A 17320-nucleotide genomic window follows, 5' to 3' on the forward strand; every position below is an offset into this window, starting at 1 on the left:
ATGTTATTTCATCGATGTTCTACTAGCTCACTTGTTTCGAAGCAAACAATCCTTCTGATGCACGTTGCACATCATGGGATTATTGTTTAGTTTCGTGTTTCGATATTAGAAATTTTATTCTGAACAATTGAGAATGCAGAATTTACATTTATAAAGAAAACTGATTTTTTCATTTCTCCTACTGATTTTGAACAAGTATCATTAGTATGATTTTCAACAATGATTGAAATATATTTGACATTAATTTATTCTCCCTTTATTCCGAAATATGTTCAGTTTTGAATTTTATAAATATCATTTTTACTTTTTCCCTTATGTTCTTTTTTCTCAAAACTTACCAAATTACATTCCGTTGTTTGGATACATTTCGCTGAGATAGAATTTTCTCGGTCGACACTTAATTTTAGACGGTTATTATTGACTGTTGTTTGAAATATTCTGTAGTTTCACGGCATAAGCAAGTGTGCACTTAGTAATATTAAAATAAGTAATAACCCGAGAAGAAAAAGAAGAATAGTTAGAAGGTAATTCAAGTCTCGGTAATTCCTGGAAAATTTTAATTTTGGGTCAGGTTTAAGATTTTGGTTGATAAGAACCTCATATTACCCCCTGCATCATCGCCGCCAATAAATATTAGAATTTTTTCGAAGGAGGGAAAAAAGGGAAGGAGAGGGAAGGTTTATTGCATTACGGAAACTTAGGATTAATGCCAAGAAAGCATTAAGGAGATTTTCTTAAGTAGGTAACTATCGCAGGTAGAAGTTACTCTTCCGGAACAGTAAACGGAAGATGGTTATAGATTAAATTCTTATAGAACCAAAAATTAGCTGACACTTTCTGTTGTAGCAACCCAAAATTTTCTAAAATTATCAGCCTTCCGTTTGTCGTATATGTTAGGTTGTCCGAAATGTTTCTTTCGTTTTATAAGGAAATAATAGACGCAAAATGTTTTTTGTTTTATATTAGTTTATTGAATTATGCACGAATATAATAATAGAAATAGAACGAAATGAATCACATATAATTTAATAAAATAATATAAAACAGAAATTGTTGTTCATGAAACGAAAGAAACTTTTCGGACAACCTAACATACATCTTTTTAAATTAAAAATTTAATTTTTAAATTAAATTTTATTAAAATTTAATTTTTAAATTTTTATTAATTAAAATTTAATTTTTAAATTTTTAATTTTTAAATTTTTAATTTTAAAATTTTTAATAATTAAAATTTAATTTTTAAATTAAATTTTTAATTTATTTATTTTAAATTTATACTATATATTTTTTATTTGTATTATGTATTATATATTTTGTTATATTTAAATATATAACCATTTGTTGTTATCAATTTACAAACGTATGCAATATCCGATAGAAACAAATAAATGGTCACTTGCCATTCTGCATGCACAGAATTTTTCTTCTGACATTTAAAATTACTTCGCTCGCGATGCAACAAAACATTTTGAGAGTATCGATTGTAATTCTCAGGTATGTTGATATAGCTTTTAAATTCAATATAGAATATAAATTTAAATTCAATGTATGTTCAAAGATATTTAAATTATAAGATATAATATATATTTTATTATATTATATTTTTTAGTTGCGAAATAGATTCGCAAAGAAAATTCATGTAATTATACAAGTTTGTTAAAAACTCGTGTTATACGAAAGAGGAATTTATGCAAAAGTATTTACTTGTGGTTTACACGCGAAAGAGTTTTCTTCATAGAAATAGATAAAAAGAAAAACGTAGAAGGGGCTTGTGTATTACACGCGTATTTTAATTTCACGCATCACATTTAACTATGTCATAGGTATGTGTCATTTTCTACAGAATCAAATCTCCTAACGCATTTCTGGCTTAAAAATTCCGACTAAAATCCTTTATTAAACGGAAATAATTTTAACGTTTTAAGTAAATTATTTCTCGGTTGAAAGCTTCTATTAAAAAAATAATTGGAAATTAATGACAGTGAATTATAATTCATTTATTCCCCAAAAATGCGAGCCGGATACTATATTTTTTAAATAAATGCAACAGTGGCTCAAGTTCCTTTAATGTACTTAAAATAATTAATAATTCCTGTGCAACAGTTATATAATATTCACAATTTGAATTACGAGTTAAAAGTTAAAACTTCGATGTAGGATCATTGATTAGAATCGTTGAATGATAACTTTTTGGAAAAGATCAATTTCTCTAGAGGAAAAGAAGCATGATACGATGTTTAATTGGTATTTTTGGTTTTACGCTTTTTTAAAATCGATTAAATTTTATAAAAAATAGGATTTTAGATAAATTTAGAAATTTTATAATTTTTCAAATGATCTCTAATCAAGTTTGTGTGTTAGAAACCTCGTGTTAAATTATTCGAGAAACTGAACTCTTTTTAACATTCATACGTATACTCAATTATCCTTATGTCAATTGTTAATTGTATTTAATGTATATTTTCCATCTAACATACCAGCAGCATGAATAAGAAGAAGGTGACCTGTAGTTGGATCTCTGACCAGCTGCAAACCACCTTGGAGACCAACACCCATTTGGGGAAAACCAACTGGTTCCATTGGCATCGCTGTAACATAATTTAGTGAATTAAAAAATTAATGAATTGAAATTAAAATGTCAAGATTAATATTATGAATTTCCTAAAGATATCTTTACTGTAATGAAATTTACTTCTGTTCGATTTTCATTTAATTAATCCTAATTAACATTGACTTTTAAATTTTAAATTTTGAAAGAAATTGCAATATAATATCTCGCTGAAAAAAAATTCATATAATATAATTTAATAGAAATGTGGAAAATTTATCAAATGCAAAGCCTTTATTACGTGAACAAAAATTCTCTTTGATTCAGTATCCAATTTAACGATATATGCGTGAATGAACCGCGGCAAATACGACAATTCCCCAATTGCAATTTTTTATAATTACTCTGGTTCTATCTCTTGCATATTCGAAAATTCCATTGAAGATCTTAATTTTCGTGCGATACAAAGGTGTATAAAACAAATTTCTACGAAAAGGAAAAATAGCGGGGGGAAAAAAGATTCGAACAACTCGCACTCTTCGTTCAAATGGGAAACCTCGTTCGTTTTTATACCGTCTACGATAAAATCTCTACAACAGCGTTTCCATTCTCGTATTCCATATTGCCCGCAAATTTCAAATCTTTCCTCTGCGAAGGATTTCCCGATACTTCGCTGTCGGGCCAAATTAAAAACCATTTTTTACCAGACACGAAACGCGCCCGAAGGATTTTTCGCGTCTCTTCAATCGCGATCAAGAAAATCGACAGCCGGTCGAAATAAACGACGAGCAAAGAGTAGAAAATCGACAATTTGAATGCAGAACATCGTGAATGATTTAGATGGCGCGAGAATGCTCAGGCAAAGCGAATATAGACGCTCGTTATTCGGATAAATGTCACTCGGTCACCGAGGGAGGTCGGCCAGGCTTCCGAACAGGGGTGAAATTCCACCCGAAATCGCGCTCGACGCTGTTCGAAAATATATATGTTCCAACGAAATCGCGACAAAACTTTGATTTCTATTTCGTATTTAATTCCAAGAAAAGATATTTGTTATTAATCGATTCGTTTGCGAAGTGATATATATTATTGATGATATAAAATACAATTTAAAAAGGAATTTTGAAGAATAATTTTATAGATACGTGAATTATTCGGTAAACATCGATGAATATTATTTTTAATGAATTTCGAATTAGAAGATTAAAAATTTATTGAGAGATCAATGTTTGAAAAAGTTAGCAACATAACGTTTTTTAGAACGCATACGGCATATATTAGAAAAATCTTATGAATAAAGAATCGTATATTCTCTAGCTCTTTTAAATTCAAAATCGTAAATGGATCTTCTAATTCTAATTAAATGTATGAATTTAAGAGATTACCTACATTAATTAAAAAATCCAATTGAATGATGAATCGAAGTACCAGCTAAATCCAATATCATGCTGCTCACTAATAAAAGCAATAAGACAAGAAAAGATATTTGAAACAATTAATACTACATATTCGGATTTGGAAACTACGAGTTTAATTGAATTTCCAAAAGCCTCGCCATTTTATAAATCCATCGCGAACGTTCAATCAAAGAATATGACAGCAATCAGTATCTAATCCAGACACAACGATCCTTCAAAATAAACGTAAAAACACAACAGTACACAAAGGCAAACTAAAAATGTACAAAATGTACAAAGTTCAATTAAGCATAAATATAAATTATTTGATCAACATCATGAATTGAAAAGCGGGGAAAAATAATGTTGCAAACACTATTTTAAAGTTATGATAAATGCTCATATGAAAGTAAATATGTATTAGGCTCTACTAGACCATGCACTGTCTCTACGACAAAAGACACTATGTCTTTAATTTTAATTATAACGTCTTTATAAATTGTTGAAATGCATCTTGCAACAACTAGCTTATTCACTAGACATTACTCCTTCGGATTATTACCCGTAGAGCACGTCATATCCAATATATCTACTTCCAATTAGCGAATGAGATAGAAAAATGACTTCACGATTGGATTTTTGCGTGACGGAATTCATCACTTGCCTGATAGATGGTTGAAAGTAATAGAAGACAACGACGAATATTTTGATCGAATAACATTCTGTACATTCTGTTAGATAGACCTTGAATTTCACTGAAAAATTTGGATTATTCATTTATTTTATCTTTTTTTTTTTAGAATTAAACATCGATCATGTACTGATACAATAAAGTGGAAAAATTGACGAATAGTCGAGTTGATTTTACTTTGATATTTTGATTCAGTTTGATTAATTCTGATTGTTCTGACCGTAATGTTAAAAATGCGATCCAAGAGAGTACAAAATATCTCTGAAAAAAACTTTCCCTTTTCGAACTTGCAATGGTTACTTTTGTATCGCTCGAATAAACGAAATTAATGGTGACGACTTTTTGGAAAATATTCTCGATGTCACGGGAGGTAGGACGCGTTCAACGAACGCGATGCGGCGCCAGTTCACGCATCGAGTACCGAAAGATTTGCACGGCTTAACTAAATGGCGGTCACCGGTTTGCAAATAAATATCCGATTACTGGAATGATTTATTCCGCCACGCAATCCGCCGGAGAATTAACCGAAAAAGAAAAACGAGCGGGTCGGTTGTAACGTTGCTAATTCGCGGAATCGGGGCAAAGCTCCGCGCCGGTACTGCACACGATAAATTCGACAAACGGCAAGCTTTTTACTTTCCCCTTTACTTCCAATTACGCAAGTTCGAACGCGAGCATTTATGTAGATTCTCTGTTATATGTACATGATGCTTGATTATTCGATGACTATCTTTTGTGTCTTATTTAAGATTATAGCAGATCGATCTTTAGCAATTGAGTTTAATAAAATACATTAAAAGAACATACCTAGCTAAACTCTGCTATTTCTAGTCTATTTTTATTAACAAATGTTTTATGGTAATATTAATAGCGAATAGAAATAAAAATTAACATTTTTAGAAACAGAACGTGCTAAATATTATAAGAAACGGAATGTGTAAGAATGACAGTTTAACGAATCGTTCTCTGCTCTGGTTTTGATATTTGTTTATAGCCGATGCATCAACAATCAAAGCGCAATTGATAAATTCATACGCTCGTTAAATAGTAAATTACAAGTAAATAAGTTCGTTATACATGCTGATTATTAACGTAAGTAAATAAGTTTGTTGCACATGTTGATTATTAACGAGGCATTTATAAATAAATCCGAAATCGTGTTTCGTCTGTGGTATCAATTATTTGCATAAGATTAATTTTCGCCTTAACGCATTATGAATTTTCATTCCACTCTATCAGAGTATATTGAAGTTTCAACAGTCGTGTTATAAAGCATCTTTTTATCAATATTCGTGATACCATTTCTTTCACTTGAAATGAAACTTTCACTGAACTCATACGTAGCTTGTGTAACAAGCCGAATTAACATTAAAAAAAAACTATTAATTAAAAAGTTAAGGTATTAATCGACGAAAACGATAGAAAATAAGAAAATATGCATACCACCTTTAACTACTAGCCATTACATACTACGATGTCACATTAACAATTCAAAATATATTTCGTACTAAGAACAAAAAGTGATAAAAACGACGAAAAGAAATTTAGCGTAGCTGCTTAAATTTTCTCCCTTAACCTACGATTTACGTTCGAGAATTTTGGATCGAAAATGTAAACAAGCTCCCGCAACTTTTGAGCTATTTGCACGACATGTGTAGAACGATGACCCGTACATGAAGTATGCCCGTAATATTTACATTTGGTCTGGTCATCTGCTACGGAACATTTCCGTAGTTGCAAGTTATAATCCGTTAGTTATAATCCGACAAGTTAGATAAGAAAAATAAACAAACCAAAGATTTATTTTAAGGGTAAGTTTGCCAGGCTCGTTGCTATAACCATTTGTGACTCATTCTTTTTACGACTCATACTACGAACTACTATTTTCCGAAACAGAAACATTGTTGCCAAATCTAACTTGTACACTTAGCATGAAATTTTATATAATTGCAACCATTTTAACATTTAGCCAACCGTGAAATTAAAAATGCATAATGCACTTTAGTATCTTTTTACAATGCGGTATCGTTCGAATATAATTTTATTTAGTCGTAACTGATAGTGTAACTTTTTAATTAATTTTAACACCACTAAATTGATGTATTCTATTATATACTGTACTTTATGAAAGCAAAGAAAATGATGCAATTAATTCGGAACAATTCCAGGTAAACAATAACTAATGATAACAACAAAAAAAGAAAACACGTTCCAAAGGTCAAAAAGAGAGATCTCCCCTTATCGTTCGGCCACGAGCGATATACTTTACAGATGGGAGATCTCCCTATTCGGTTGGCTAAGTGTTAAAGGTTCCGCCGAGAAAATGATCAAATATGTGAAAATTGTAAATACGCTGCTGATTCACCTATGCTCGCTTCTTACTTTATTCTGACTCCTCGTTGATTAGAAATCTATAGATAGGGATCGATATATTTATCTCTAGATAAATTATTATTTATTATCAAAAAACGTTATATACTGGCAGATAACGCGAAAAAATATATTTACCCACAAAAAGATAATTTTCCGAGAAGGACAGAAAGGAAGAAAACGTAGCGTATCCCCTTTAACCTTTCGAAAAAGAATCATACATTTCCATGTGTTTCAAAGAAACATGCATTACTCCATTCATTAAAAATTAAAAGACAATCCGAGAAACATATTTATCATCGAACGGGAAAAATTGGTAAAAACGATAAAAGGAGAGAAGGGGATTTGGCCTCACCTGCAGCTGCAGCTGCAGCAGCCGCGGCCGCCGCGGGGTACTGCCATAAGGTTGGCGGCCATGCGGCTGTGGCCGCGGCCGTGGCGGCGGTTGCCGCGCTCGCCGCCGCACCGATGCTGCCCAACGTGGAATTTATGCTGGAATTTAGGCTGGAATTCAGGCTCGATCCAAGAGCGGCGTTCAACGAGGGTGCCAGGGCTCCCGAGGGAATGGCAAGGTGGGCCGGTCTGTCCTCCCCTCCAGGTCCTCCGCAATGCACCAGGGTCGCGCCGCCTACCGCCATGGCCGTGCTCGAACCTAACAACAGGCCCAGTTAGATGTATTTCTCTTACGACGACGCGATTAGATTCGTCGTAATTACCTATCGTTAATCTGTTATTGCACGACTATCGTTGTATTACATGTCATGTTCGATGCTTATCACCCGATGCGTGGGTAAAACGAATCGCGAATAGAATCGAAATATTTCGGAAAATTTGATTGTTCCGTGCTTCGATTTCCTTTTGAAAAGATCGAGCGATAAGAATGTTAGTGCGTCTAATGCTGACGTCGAATCATTCAAATGAAACGCGCGAAATCTAAAAATTTGGTTGCTCGTGCTTCAATTTCCGGGGTTGGTCGAAGTTTGGAATGAAGTTTGGAAAGATCGAGCGATAAGAATATTAATGCGAGTGGTTAGAGATCTGTCTAACGCTCGTGTCGAATTTATTCGAGTGAAACGTGTGAAATCCAAAAATTTGTTTGCTCGTGCTTTGATTTGTAGAAGCGACTGAATTTTGGCAAGATCGAGTGATAAAGTGATTAATTGAAATGGTTGAACGTTTGTTGCGTAAAGTATTGGAGCAGGTCCTAATTTTGTAGTTGATATTTAGCTGCGGCGATTCTGATTTGACTATTTAAAGTAGGACGCGTATCAGATGAATTCGTGCGTATTTCTGTGTAGAATAAAACGAGAGAAAGCTAAAAAGTTAGAATTTATTTCGACTAAAAATGTATTTACTACGAAATATATTCTGTGATTCATCTGCGTAAAATGATTTTTATGAGACCGATTCTTTTTCACAATCACGAGAAAATGCTCGCGAATTTTCGGTTCGAACACTTCTATACAGTAATTTACTAATTAATAATATTAATGTATTAACAAATGACAAATTATTGGTTATCACTAAGTATTTGGTACTTCTCATTGCGCAAACATTTTTAACAATATTAAAATTTTAGATGTAAATTGTACAGTTCGCTTATAAATTTTCCCTTGCGTGTGTCGAAACTTGTTACTGTTACGAAGTACTACTTATTAAGATTGATAATTTGTAATTCGTGACTTGCAAAACTTCATTAATGATATTAGTTTTATCACGCTAGAAATTCCTGACCTAGATAAAGTCTGATTTTCGTATAAAACCATCAAAATTCGATCTAAAACCCATCGGAAGAAGAAAAAGCACGCGGTAGATATTGATAATGAAGACGAATAATGACGATTCGTAGATGACAAGAGGCATAGTATGTTTTCCTGGCTGCCAAGCCTATTTTCGTCCGTATATGTTCACGTTGCCATTTTATCTGGCTCGTAACAATGGAATAGTGTTCGCCGAGGGTGCGCAACAATGGAATAGTGCGCTTGGGATACTATTTCAGCATTGTGCGACAGGGAACAAGTGACGGCTACGACGAAGATTCCTGTCTTCCTGTGTCAGATATAACAGTCGTCTTCATTCTCATCTATCTTCGTCGCGGTCTATGATTCATATCCGAACTGGGGTGAGATTACACCCGCTACTATTATCTGTGATTCGTGATCGATTCGAGTGATCGTGGCGTATACCTAAATGTACTACTTCCAGATTCCGAGCTATTAATGATAGCTTGCCACCAGTTTTTTCTTCCTTGTATAAATATTTATATTTATATATATATTTATATACGCGGATAAAAGTTTACATTAAATTCATTCAGCTTGTGTTTTTAAGCTATTTCGAACTTTAATTTCGCTACGTTCTCCTTTTCCTGTTTCTAAGAATATCTACGTACTTTTCTTCTTACTGTATTTTATAACGTGTTGGATTGACAACACGGTGATTAGCAGCGGTTTTGCTTATATCTTGATCTCGTCTCATACGTCTGTTAAATTTGATAAATCTTGGGAAATTCTCTCTACTTTGTCCCGAACTGAGTATTTCCTTGTGTTCCTTGGGAATTTTGAATCTGTGTGCGTGGTTTGTCTAATTTTGTACATTTCAGAATCGTGTGTCGCCCTGTACGTGATAGGTCGCACAGTTCACACGGAGAAGCTTCCCTTTGTAATAGAAATTCGTGCGTTAGTCTTGTGTATCCAATTAATAGTCTGAATAGTTTAACTTGATCTCTTTTATTAGTAGTTGGGGGGGGGGGGGGGGAACATTGGAACATCGCTGTTATTTTGTGTTATCTTGCGGAGCTATTTCATTATTGTCATAATGTTCAGCCTCTCAAATGAACTTACTAGAAAAAAAAAAAAAAAAAAACTAAGATCCTTTCTACCTATAAAATTCCACTTGCATCCGCATCATTTCCATCCGACATTTTCCCTTCGACCGGGAATATTTCTACCCCAAAAGAACGGATAATACCTCGACGCACGCCGTCGCTATCCTACTGCAAAGTTATTCATGTCCAGAAAAATTCCGCCTGCTTCTCGTTCTGCGACGAACGATCCGTAACGCGGTTCGGTCGCGCGAAAAAGTATCGATATTCCACGCACCGATTGGACACCCTTCGACGAGGAGTTGCAACCATCGTCGGAGAAATCCACGAATAATTACAACAAAATCGAGGAAGACGCGGGACAAATAAAATTTCGAATAATAAATAAATAAAATAAAATTAAAAAATCGATGCGATTGCAAATATTCCTGCATTTTTCGCTTCTTTCAACAGACGATTCGTACTTGTCACGCGCTTGCTTTTTACGTCGAATCATTTGCCGTGACGAAATTTCTCAAAAATCAGTTTCTACAATTTCGTAATCTGGAAGGAACACGAAACAATTTAATTACATCATCCACGAGTGCTTTTATTACGCTTGCTTGCGCTATTAACTTTGTACCTACACACACATTTTCGAAAAAATAGTAGGAGAATCGGCAATCTCGTGTCTCCGAGACTGCTGCGCCGATAACCTCCAAGTGATAACGAACATCTGTTACCAAGACACGAAACTACTCTTATACTGTTTCCGTATCTAGAATCATCTCTTCCAGATCGTTGTAACGCGTTCAGAATGGCCGCAGATGATTTCAACGTATCGGAAACTTACAAGTTTTTTTTATACAACGAAGTAATTCTCTTTATAGGATCGATATCGTATCAATCCTAGATAATTAGAAATTTGTTTGATAATAAACAAAGGATTGTATATTAATTAGGCGGTTTTGGTTTGACACAACGAATAGGGATTACTAATAGTTACAAATTGCTATGTTATGCTAGTTTCATCCCATTTTTCAAGTGCATTGGTCCCTTATTGCCGTATGTTTACAAACTAACACATGAAATGTATACACAAAAGTCGGCACGAGCTTATGGGATGATCTAATATCAAAATACACATTAAAGTACGTATCATTTTCAAATAGCAAACTCCTGTCGAAACCTTCAAAATAAAATGAATATTGAATATAAATAAGTATTAAATTTTAAGCATCGGCTAAAATATTCAAAATAATTCGAAAAAAAGTCGAAGCTTCAAAATTCCCAGGCTTCGTTCACTTTATCGCCACGACATTCTTTGCCTGTTGACTTAAAAAAAAAAAAGAGTATTATTAAGAAATTAAAAATTCCCCTCTTCGTAGATAATTATACCTGCGATTATACTCAAGAACCCAACACCCTACGCGTGTTACGAATATTAAATTTGCAAGGAAAGGACCTCGTCCCGTGGACGAGCAATGAATATTTCAACGAAACGTTAATTAATTTATCCCGGCTGGCAACTTTTATCGATATTCTGGTGGTTCCTTTAAGCTTCCAAAGTTTCCTTTTTACAGGTTTATTGCGGTCTTTGCGTCGTTTCGAACGTCAAGTTACCTGAATCACCTTGTACATCGTCTGTTCCACACATATACTACCCCTCTGAGTCATGCACCTGCCGTAAGAATGGAAGCTCTTGGTTTGGTTTCGCGATATCGAGAGACAAATGTTTTATGCGTGCTCGTACAGTATAGCGTCGACAATCGCTGTTTGCGTCGAGAAATATGCGTTACGTGGGAAGTAAAACGATAGAATTATTTTGGAGAAACTTTCAATTCCTCTAGTATAGTATCGCGTTACATATATCGTAACAGCACGTAGTTTAAAATTTTATTTTCGTACAATATCATGTACCTTAATTAGATTTCCTATGTTCAATCTTTGAATATACAAAACAGAAGTCTCTTTTAAAAAATATTAGATTGTTTGATGCATATGAAATATCGTTTCTTCGAAGTTTGAATTTAACACCAACTTTGCCAGGCCCGGTCAAATGACCGGTTTCAAAATTTAATATAAAGTTGTACGTTCATTGTTATTTCTTTCTGTCATCTGACTTTATGAAAATTCTGGTATTATCTGATCAATCGATTTTTTAATTTTTGTTAATATATATAATATACGTAGACATCTTGTCAATCCAGTATGAGATGAAAATTGCAAAAGACTCAGCGACGCGTAAACCCTGTCTTTGCTTCTTTTATAATATTCATCTTCTTTTCTAAAACGATTATACGAATATCTACAAAGTTTCAGTGATCAAATCACAGTAGATTTGACAGATAAAACTCAACTTGTGTGTGCACGTTAATATGTAGCTTTCCTGAATCGTTGGTTATATTTATTTACTTTTATACTCAGTACACAGCATGCTTTTATGCCATACCGCGTGTACGAATATATTTTATCAATCAAAGATCATTTCAAAGAAACCCATCTATGTTTACCTTAAATAACAAAAAGCTTCTTAGTAAACAACACTAGCTATGCAAAAATTCTGTACAAGAATATTTTCAGTAATGCCTGGAGGAATCGCAGCAATGTCCAGAAAATTTATATTATAAGTAGAAAAATGCCTTTCAGGGAAGACCATAGAGAGAAAGGATAGATAGAAAATTCAACCACCAAATAAAAATCCTTAGTATCTCGTACAGCGCAACTATTTGCTTGAAAAGCGAAAAGTATACGAAGTATTCGCTATGAAAGGAAAAATGCACGGCCACGAGGAAATTTTGCCCAGGGACGGGTCGATCTGGACGCGTGGAAAGATGATCGGTTTCGTACCCCTCGGACGACGGAAGAGGAATTCCCGAAGAACGTCGACAGCCCTTCACTGTCCCTCGTTAATATTCCGTCCAGATGTTTCAGCTCGCTTTAGGAATGCCGATGGTTGCAGCACCGCATCAAATGAAAACAGCCGTATATCCGATAACGCTTGTTCCCCCTGTGCGTAGGCAACCGCGTGGAAATATATCTAATATTCCACAGGTGAGGCTGTGTAACAAAGGGAAACTCTCGTTGTAGCGATGAACTTTGATAACGATGAGAATCATCTCGTGATTAACGCATATTCGTGGCTAACGGGTCTATTTGATTTCATTGCTGTTTGAAACAAAAGGAAAAAGAGGAAAGCTTGAGATGTTTGAAATGTATTTATCGTGAAATTAACCCTTAAATGTATGATTTTTTTTTTAATTGAGCAAAACATTTAAAGATAGCCGATTCATATGGTGCAAGACGATAGAAAAATAATAATAAGACGATAGAAAAAACCCGTCTGATTTTTATTTGGATATAGAAACCTACAACATCTAAAGTTCTTATGTTTCATTATTATTAATCGATCTTTAAATAGCCTGGAAAAAATTTCCATTCATTGGTTACCGCATTATCAAGACAGACATACAAATACCAGGATCGGAATTTAGATTACGACAACCATCAGGCTCGCTGCGAGTGAAATTCAATCGCTCGGACATTCCCCTACGTCGAAACGTAAAAAATTCGAAAAGTGTATTGCCTGTGATGAAAATAGCTCCTACGTTCGCTGACGAATAATTCGAATCTATCGCCTGTGTCAAAAATACCAGTATCTATGGAAGAAAAAAAAAGCATCCTCAGAAGGAATAGGTGACGCAATGAATGCGCTGTAAGCGCGATACACGGAACAATGTATACAACGAACACAGTCGGACAGGCATGAAAAGTAATTAGCCTAGAATGAGTTTTTCTCGGCAGGTTTCATACACGCGAATGTAGTCGACCCTGAGCATTATTGCGTATCAAAGGCGGATAAAAGTCACGGAGGAAAACGTTCCTATAGCGATTCTTGATTTTGGTTTTACGCAAGCATTGTGCAAGATAATTTTAAAGATTTCACGAGCTTCTGAAACTTATTAAAAAGGGTAGAAGATGTTTAACTAACATTGACGCTAAGATCAATCGTTTCGATGAAATACATAATTTATTTTCACACTTGTAAAACTTGTCTCGCGTGTTTTTCATTTTAATCAATTTCCATATAATTTTCAAATCCAATAGATTTCAATGCAACATAGTTCATAAAGGAATTACCTATAGGTTATTGACGATATAAATTATTCTAAATTTTTTATCGTAAATCATCGTAGAAAACGTTAATTGAATGAGAAATTTCATTATCTTACAACCCTCAAAATTTTCAATTTCCTTCGTTACTAAACGTTTCATCGTCGAAGTCTCTTCGAGTTTAATCGTCTTCGTCTGATGATTTTCCTTCTCGAACGACACTCGACCACTGAATATCGCCTCTCGAAAGAGAAAGAAAGTAATTTACCTCGTTCTTGTTTACTTTTTTTCTCCCGTTGTTTTTCATTAGACGAATTTTGATCCCACGAAATGGCCGAGCTTTTACGGATATCGTTCGGTCTCTTAGGGTGCAAGCAGCCTCCACGAAAATACTCGCTGCATTGTTCCCTCGAAAACGTTCAACTACCCTGTAGTCCGGCTTTGTGCCTCGCGTGCTCTTTTCCTGCGATTTAATCGCGATATAATTATTTCGTTGAAACGATATTGTAGCACGCGTCTTTAAGAATCAAAGGAGACCACTTCCCATGATTCTACACGCTCTGTTTCTCAACAGCGTCTTTGGAGTCACCCTCTTAGTCCTTGTCGTGTGTTCGAGGCTTTCTACTTACCCCGTGAACTTTTGGTTGAACAATATTTTTTCTTTCGCTTTTCGTTTCGCTGCTATGGATTTTCCGATTTTTGCATTCTTTTTTTATTCCTTATTTTTTATACTGTTCAATGTTTAAGTGTAGAGTATAGGTACTTAATATTAGAAATAATATTAATATTTCGTGATAGATAATTGATTTATGCGATTGACAGTCTGGTTGATGCGATCTTTTTGAGGTGTGTGTGGCGTTATATATTGTCCGTGCGTGATAGTTGTAATTGCTGGGCCTCCTCCGGAATAATTGTTGCTAAGGGCTGTAAGATGTCGCTGCTGCTGGGGTACTGCTGATTTTTCCTCCGTTTTTTTTTTTTTTTTTTTTTTTTTTTTTTTTGGTGTGTGGAAGAAAAATCAGACTCCGTCGCCGGGATTCGAACCCGGGTTCCGAACGTTTGTAACCTAAGACGCTAACCACTTTTTTTTTTAACTTTGTTTATTAATTCCGGGTTTTACATATTTTTTTTTACATGATTTTTTTTCCAGAATAAACGCTGGATTCTAATTGTAGGGTGGTACAGGCAAAAGTACCGATACGCGACGGTACGACGTAGCCATGCATTATTACATTCTTTTCTCTTTTTTTTTTAAGATTATTATTGTTATTGTTAAATAAAATAAAATTAAGCCGCTGTTGCGCTGTGCTTATGTACGATATTTTAATTTATGTCCTGAAAGCCTGGACGCAAAAACAGGACAGTTCGCTAGCCTATTAGAGAGGGGCTGGGAGGGGATGGACTGGGACTGGCGGGGAGGGGTGGGGAGGGGGTGGGGAGGGGTGTTCTGTGGGATTAGTATAATATTTGTTTATCTATTTACATATTTACATATTTACATATTTACACTTTTATTCGGTAAGCGTTGCCGTTCTGTGGCTCTTTATTTTGTTGTTTTTTGTTGTGGGTTTCGTATCCACCAATATTTTTTTGTGTTTTTTCTGTGTTTGTCTTCTGTATCCTTTTGGGGGAGGGCCATGTTGTATCTCCACATAGTGTCTGCCGTGCGGCCATCTAGGTTTTCCTCGTATTGAATAGATTTCATTCCTATTTTCCTTTGCATATGATAAATTATGGGGATGTTGTTTTGGTCTTGGAGATAGTTTCTTTCGTCTAGGTATAGGAAGGCTTCGGAGACGCTAACCACTGCGCCGCCGTCGTCCAACACTAGTTAGTGTCGAGTGGTGGTATTTGGCTTGTCGAGTGCCGCCACATTTTCATCAGCAGTGATCTTACTTCAAGCGTCTTTCTAACAATATTTTCAGAACTCATTTCGCGAGTTGTAGTATTTCAATCCATTGAGAAATTTTTAACGTTATTAACAAACACAAATTATTATTTAGTAATACAATCGTTTGGTTAAATTCCCGATCTTTTCCAGACGTGATTATGGATACCGGAGAAAATCTTGAAAAGATCAAATAATAATTAATATCTGATGATGATAACATTAAATTGTCGAGTACGATACATTTATCAAATTCCGTTTATATTTCGATTGTAAAGCAAACATTACTTCATTCATATCATACATAATTTATTTTCTTTGATTGTCCAGAAACGTATTTTCCTAATTACTTCGAGCATTACAATGTATATATCGGAGGAATACATCTCTTTCATCGATACAATTCATTGTTCTGTAGCCCATAAATTCTATGCCTAGTGACAAGTGATTAGCAATTCTCCCACACTGGTAAATTTTAATAATTAATTTAAAGTTTCACGCGTGACAGTCAACGCGAAAATATTCGATAATAAATAATGGATAGCCACGTTTTCAAATTGCCAATAACAGATAGAAAATATTTTATCTGGTTGTTAAGTAATTAATCGTAGCAATTTTTACTACCGTAAATTTATTAACGCGATTGCAATTGGTTATTTTACAAAAATCCGTAAGTCAAAAGAAAAGGATTGAACTAATAATTTTTACAAAAAAGACAATAAGCGACCACGACCATCGTAAAAAAATATAATAATCTTCAAATACTTTATTTCCAATCATCGTTAAAGATATCAATATCGCGTATAAATAAAATCCTTTGTAGAAACATCATATTAATTTCTACTTCCTTCTTTGCACAATTTTGATCATCAAAAAATAAAAACTTCGTTTCTCCGACTATGCAACTATTTTTAACGAATCAGAACAAATTGGATCTTTCATAACAACCCTTTCCATCCAAAAATTCCAAATCTTCCAACCTAAATTTCAAATCCTTCGTAAATTGAAGCACGAGCAGGACGAAGATTTACCGCGCGTTTCCCGGAGACTTGTCGTAAAAGCATAGAGGTGGGAACATAAAGAGATCGTAAAAACTTACCCAGATTGTCGGGCTGGAAGTGATGATAGCTCGCGTGATGCGAGGTATGATGACTCAGGGAAACATTGCGCATCGAAGTGGATGTTTCCTGATGCTGCAGTCTCTGCCTGGCCACCGCGATCCCAACCGGAACACCACCGGTTCCTGCATTCGACACCACGATCCCTGAAAGACAGATACGCGTTCGTATAAATTTCCACTTCCATTTTCGCGCCTTTTCCCTGCGAACACTCCGCCGGCCGGCAATAAGCGCGAAATGAAAAACTGTAACGCGGATACGCGGTGTTCGCAATATGCGAACCTTCGCCTGATAAATCACACAACTGTGAGCTGAAGTTTGAACGACATTGCATGCTGTGCTCGCGATATTTCACGCCCCTACACAAAAGGAGGTGTGTACGTGAATGAATG

The 17320-nt window shown here is 34.8% G+C and overlaps 1 protein-coding gene across 6 annotated transcripts in view; it reads right to left on the reverse strand.

Annotated features, from left to right (window-relative positions):
- Positions 1-17320, reverse strand: part of LOC126919558 (uncharacterized) — a 351910-nt gene that overhangs the window by 36658 nt on the left and 297932 nt on the right. For all 6 annotated transcript variants that reach the window (XM_050728960.1, XM_050728969.1, XM_050728967.1 and 3 more), the window contains 3 exons: positions 16910-17074; positions 7362-7658; positions 2478-2588 (listed from right to left, as the gene is read on the reverse strand). In XM_050728960.1, coding sequence (XP_050584917.1) covers positions 2478-2588; positions 7362-7658; positions 16910-17074 — 573 coding nt within the window. The remainder of the gene's footprint in view (positions 1-2477; positions 2589-7361; positions 7659-16909; positions 17075-17320) is intronic.

The sequence above is a fragment of the Bombus affinis genome, chromosome 1 (assembly GCF_024516045.1).
Source record: "Bombus affinis isolate iyBomAffi1 chromosome 1, iyBomAffi1.2, whole genome shotgun sequence".
Lineage (NCBI taxonomy): Eukaryota > Metazoa > Arthropoda > Insecta > Hymenoptera > Apidae > Bombus > Bombus affinis.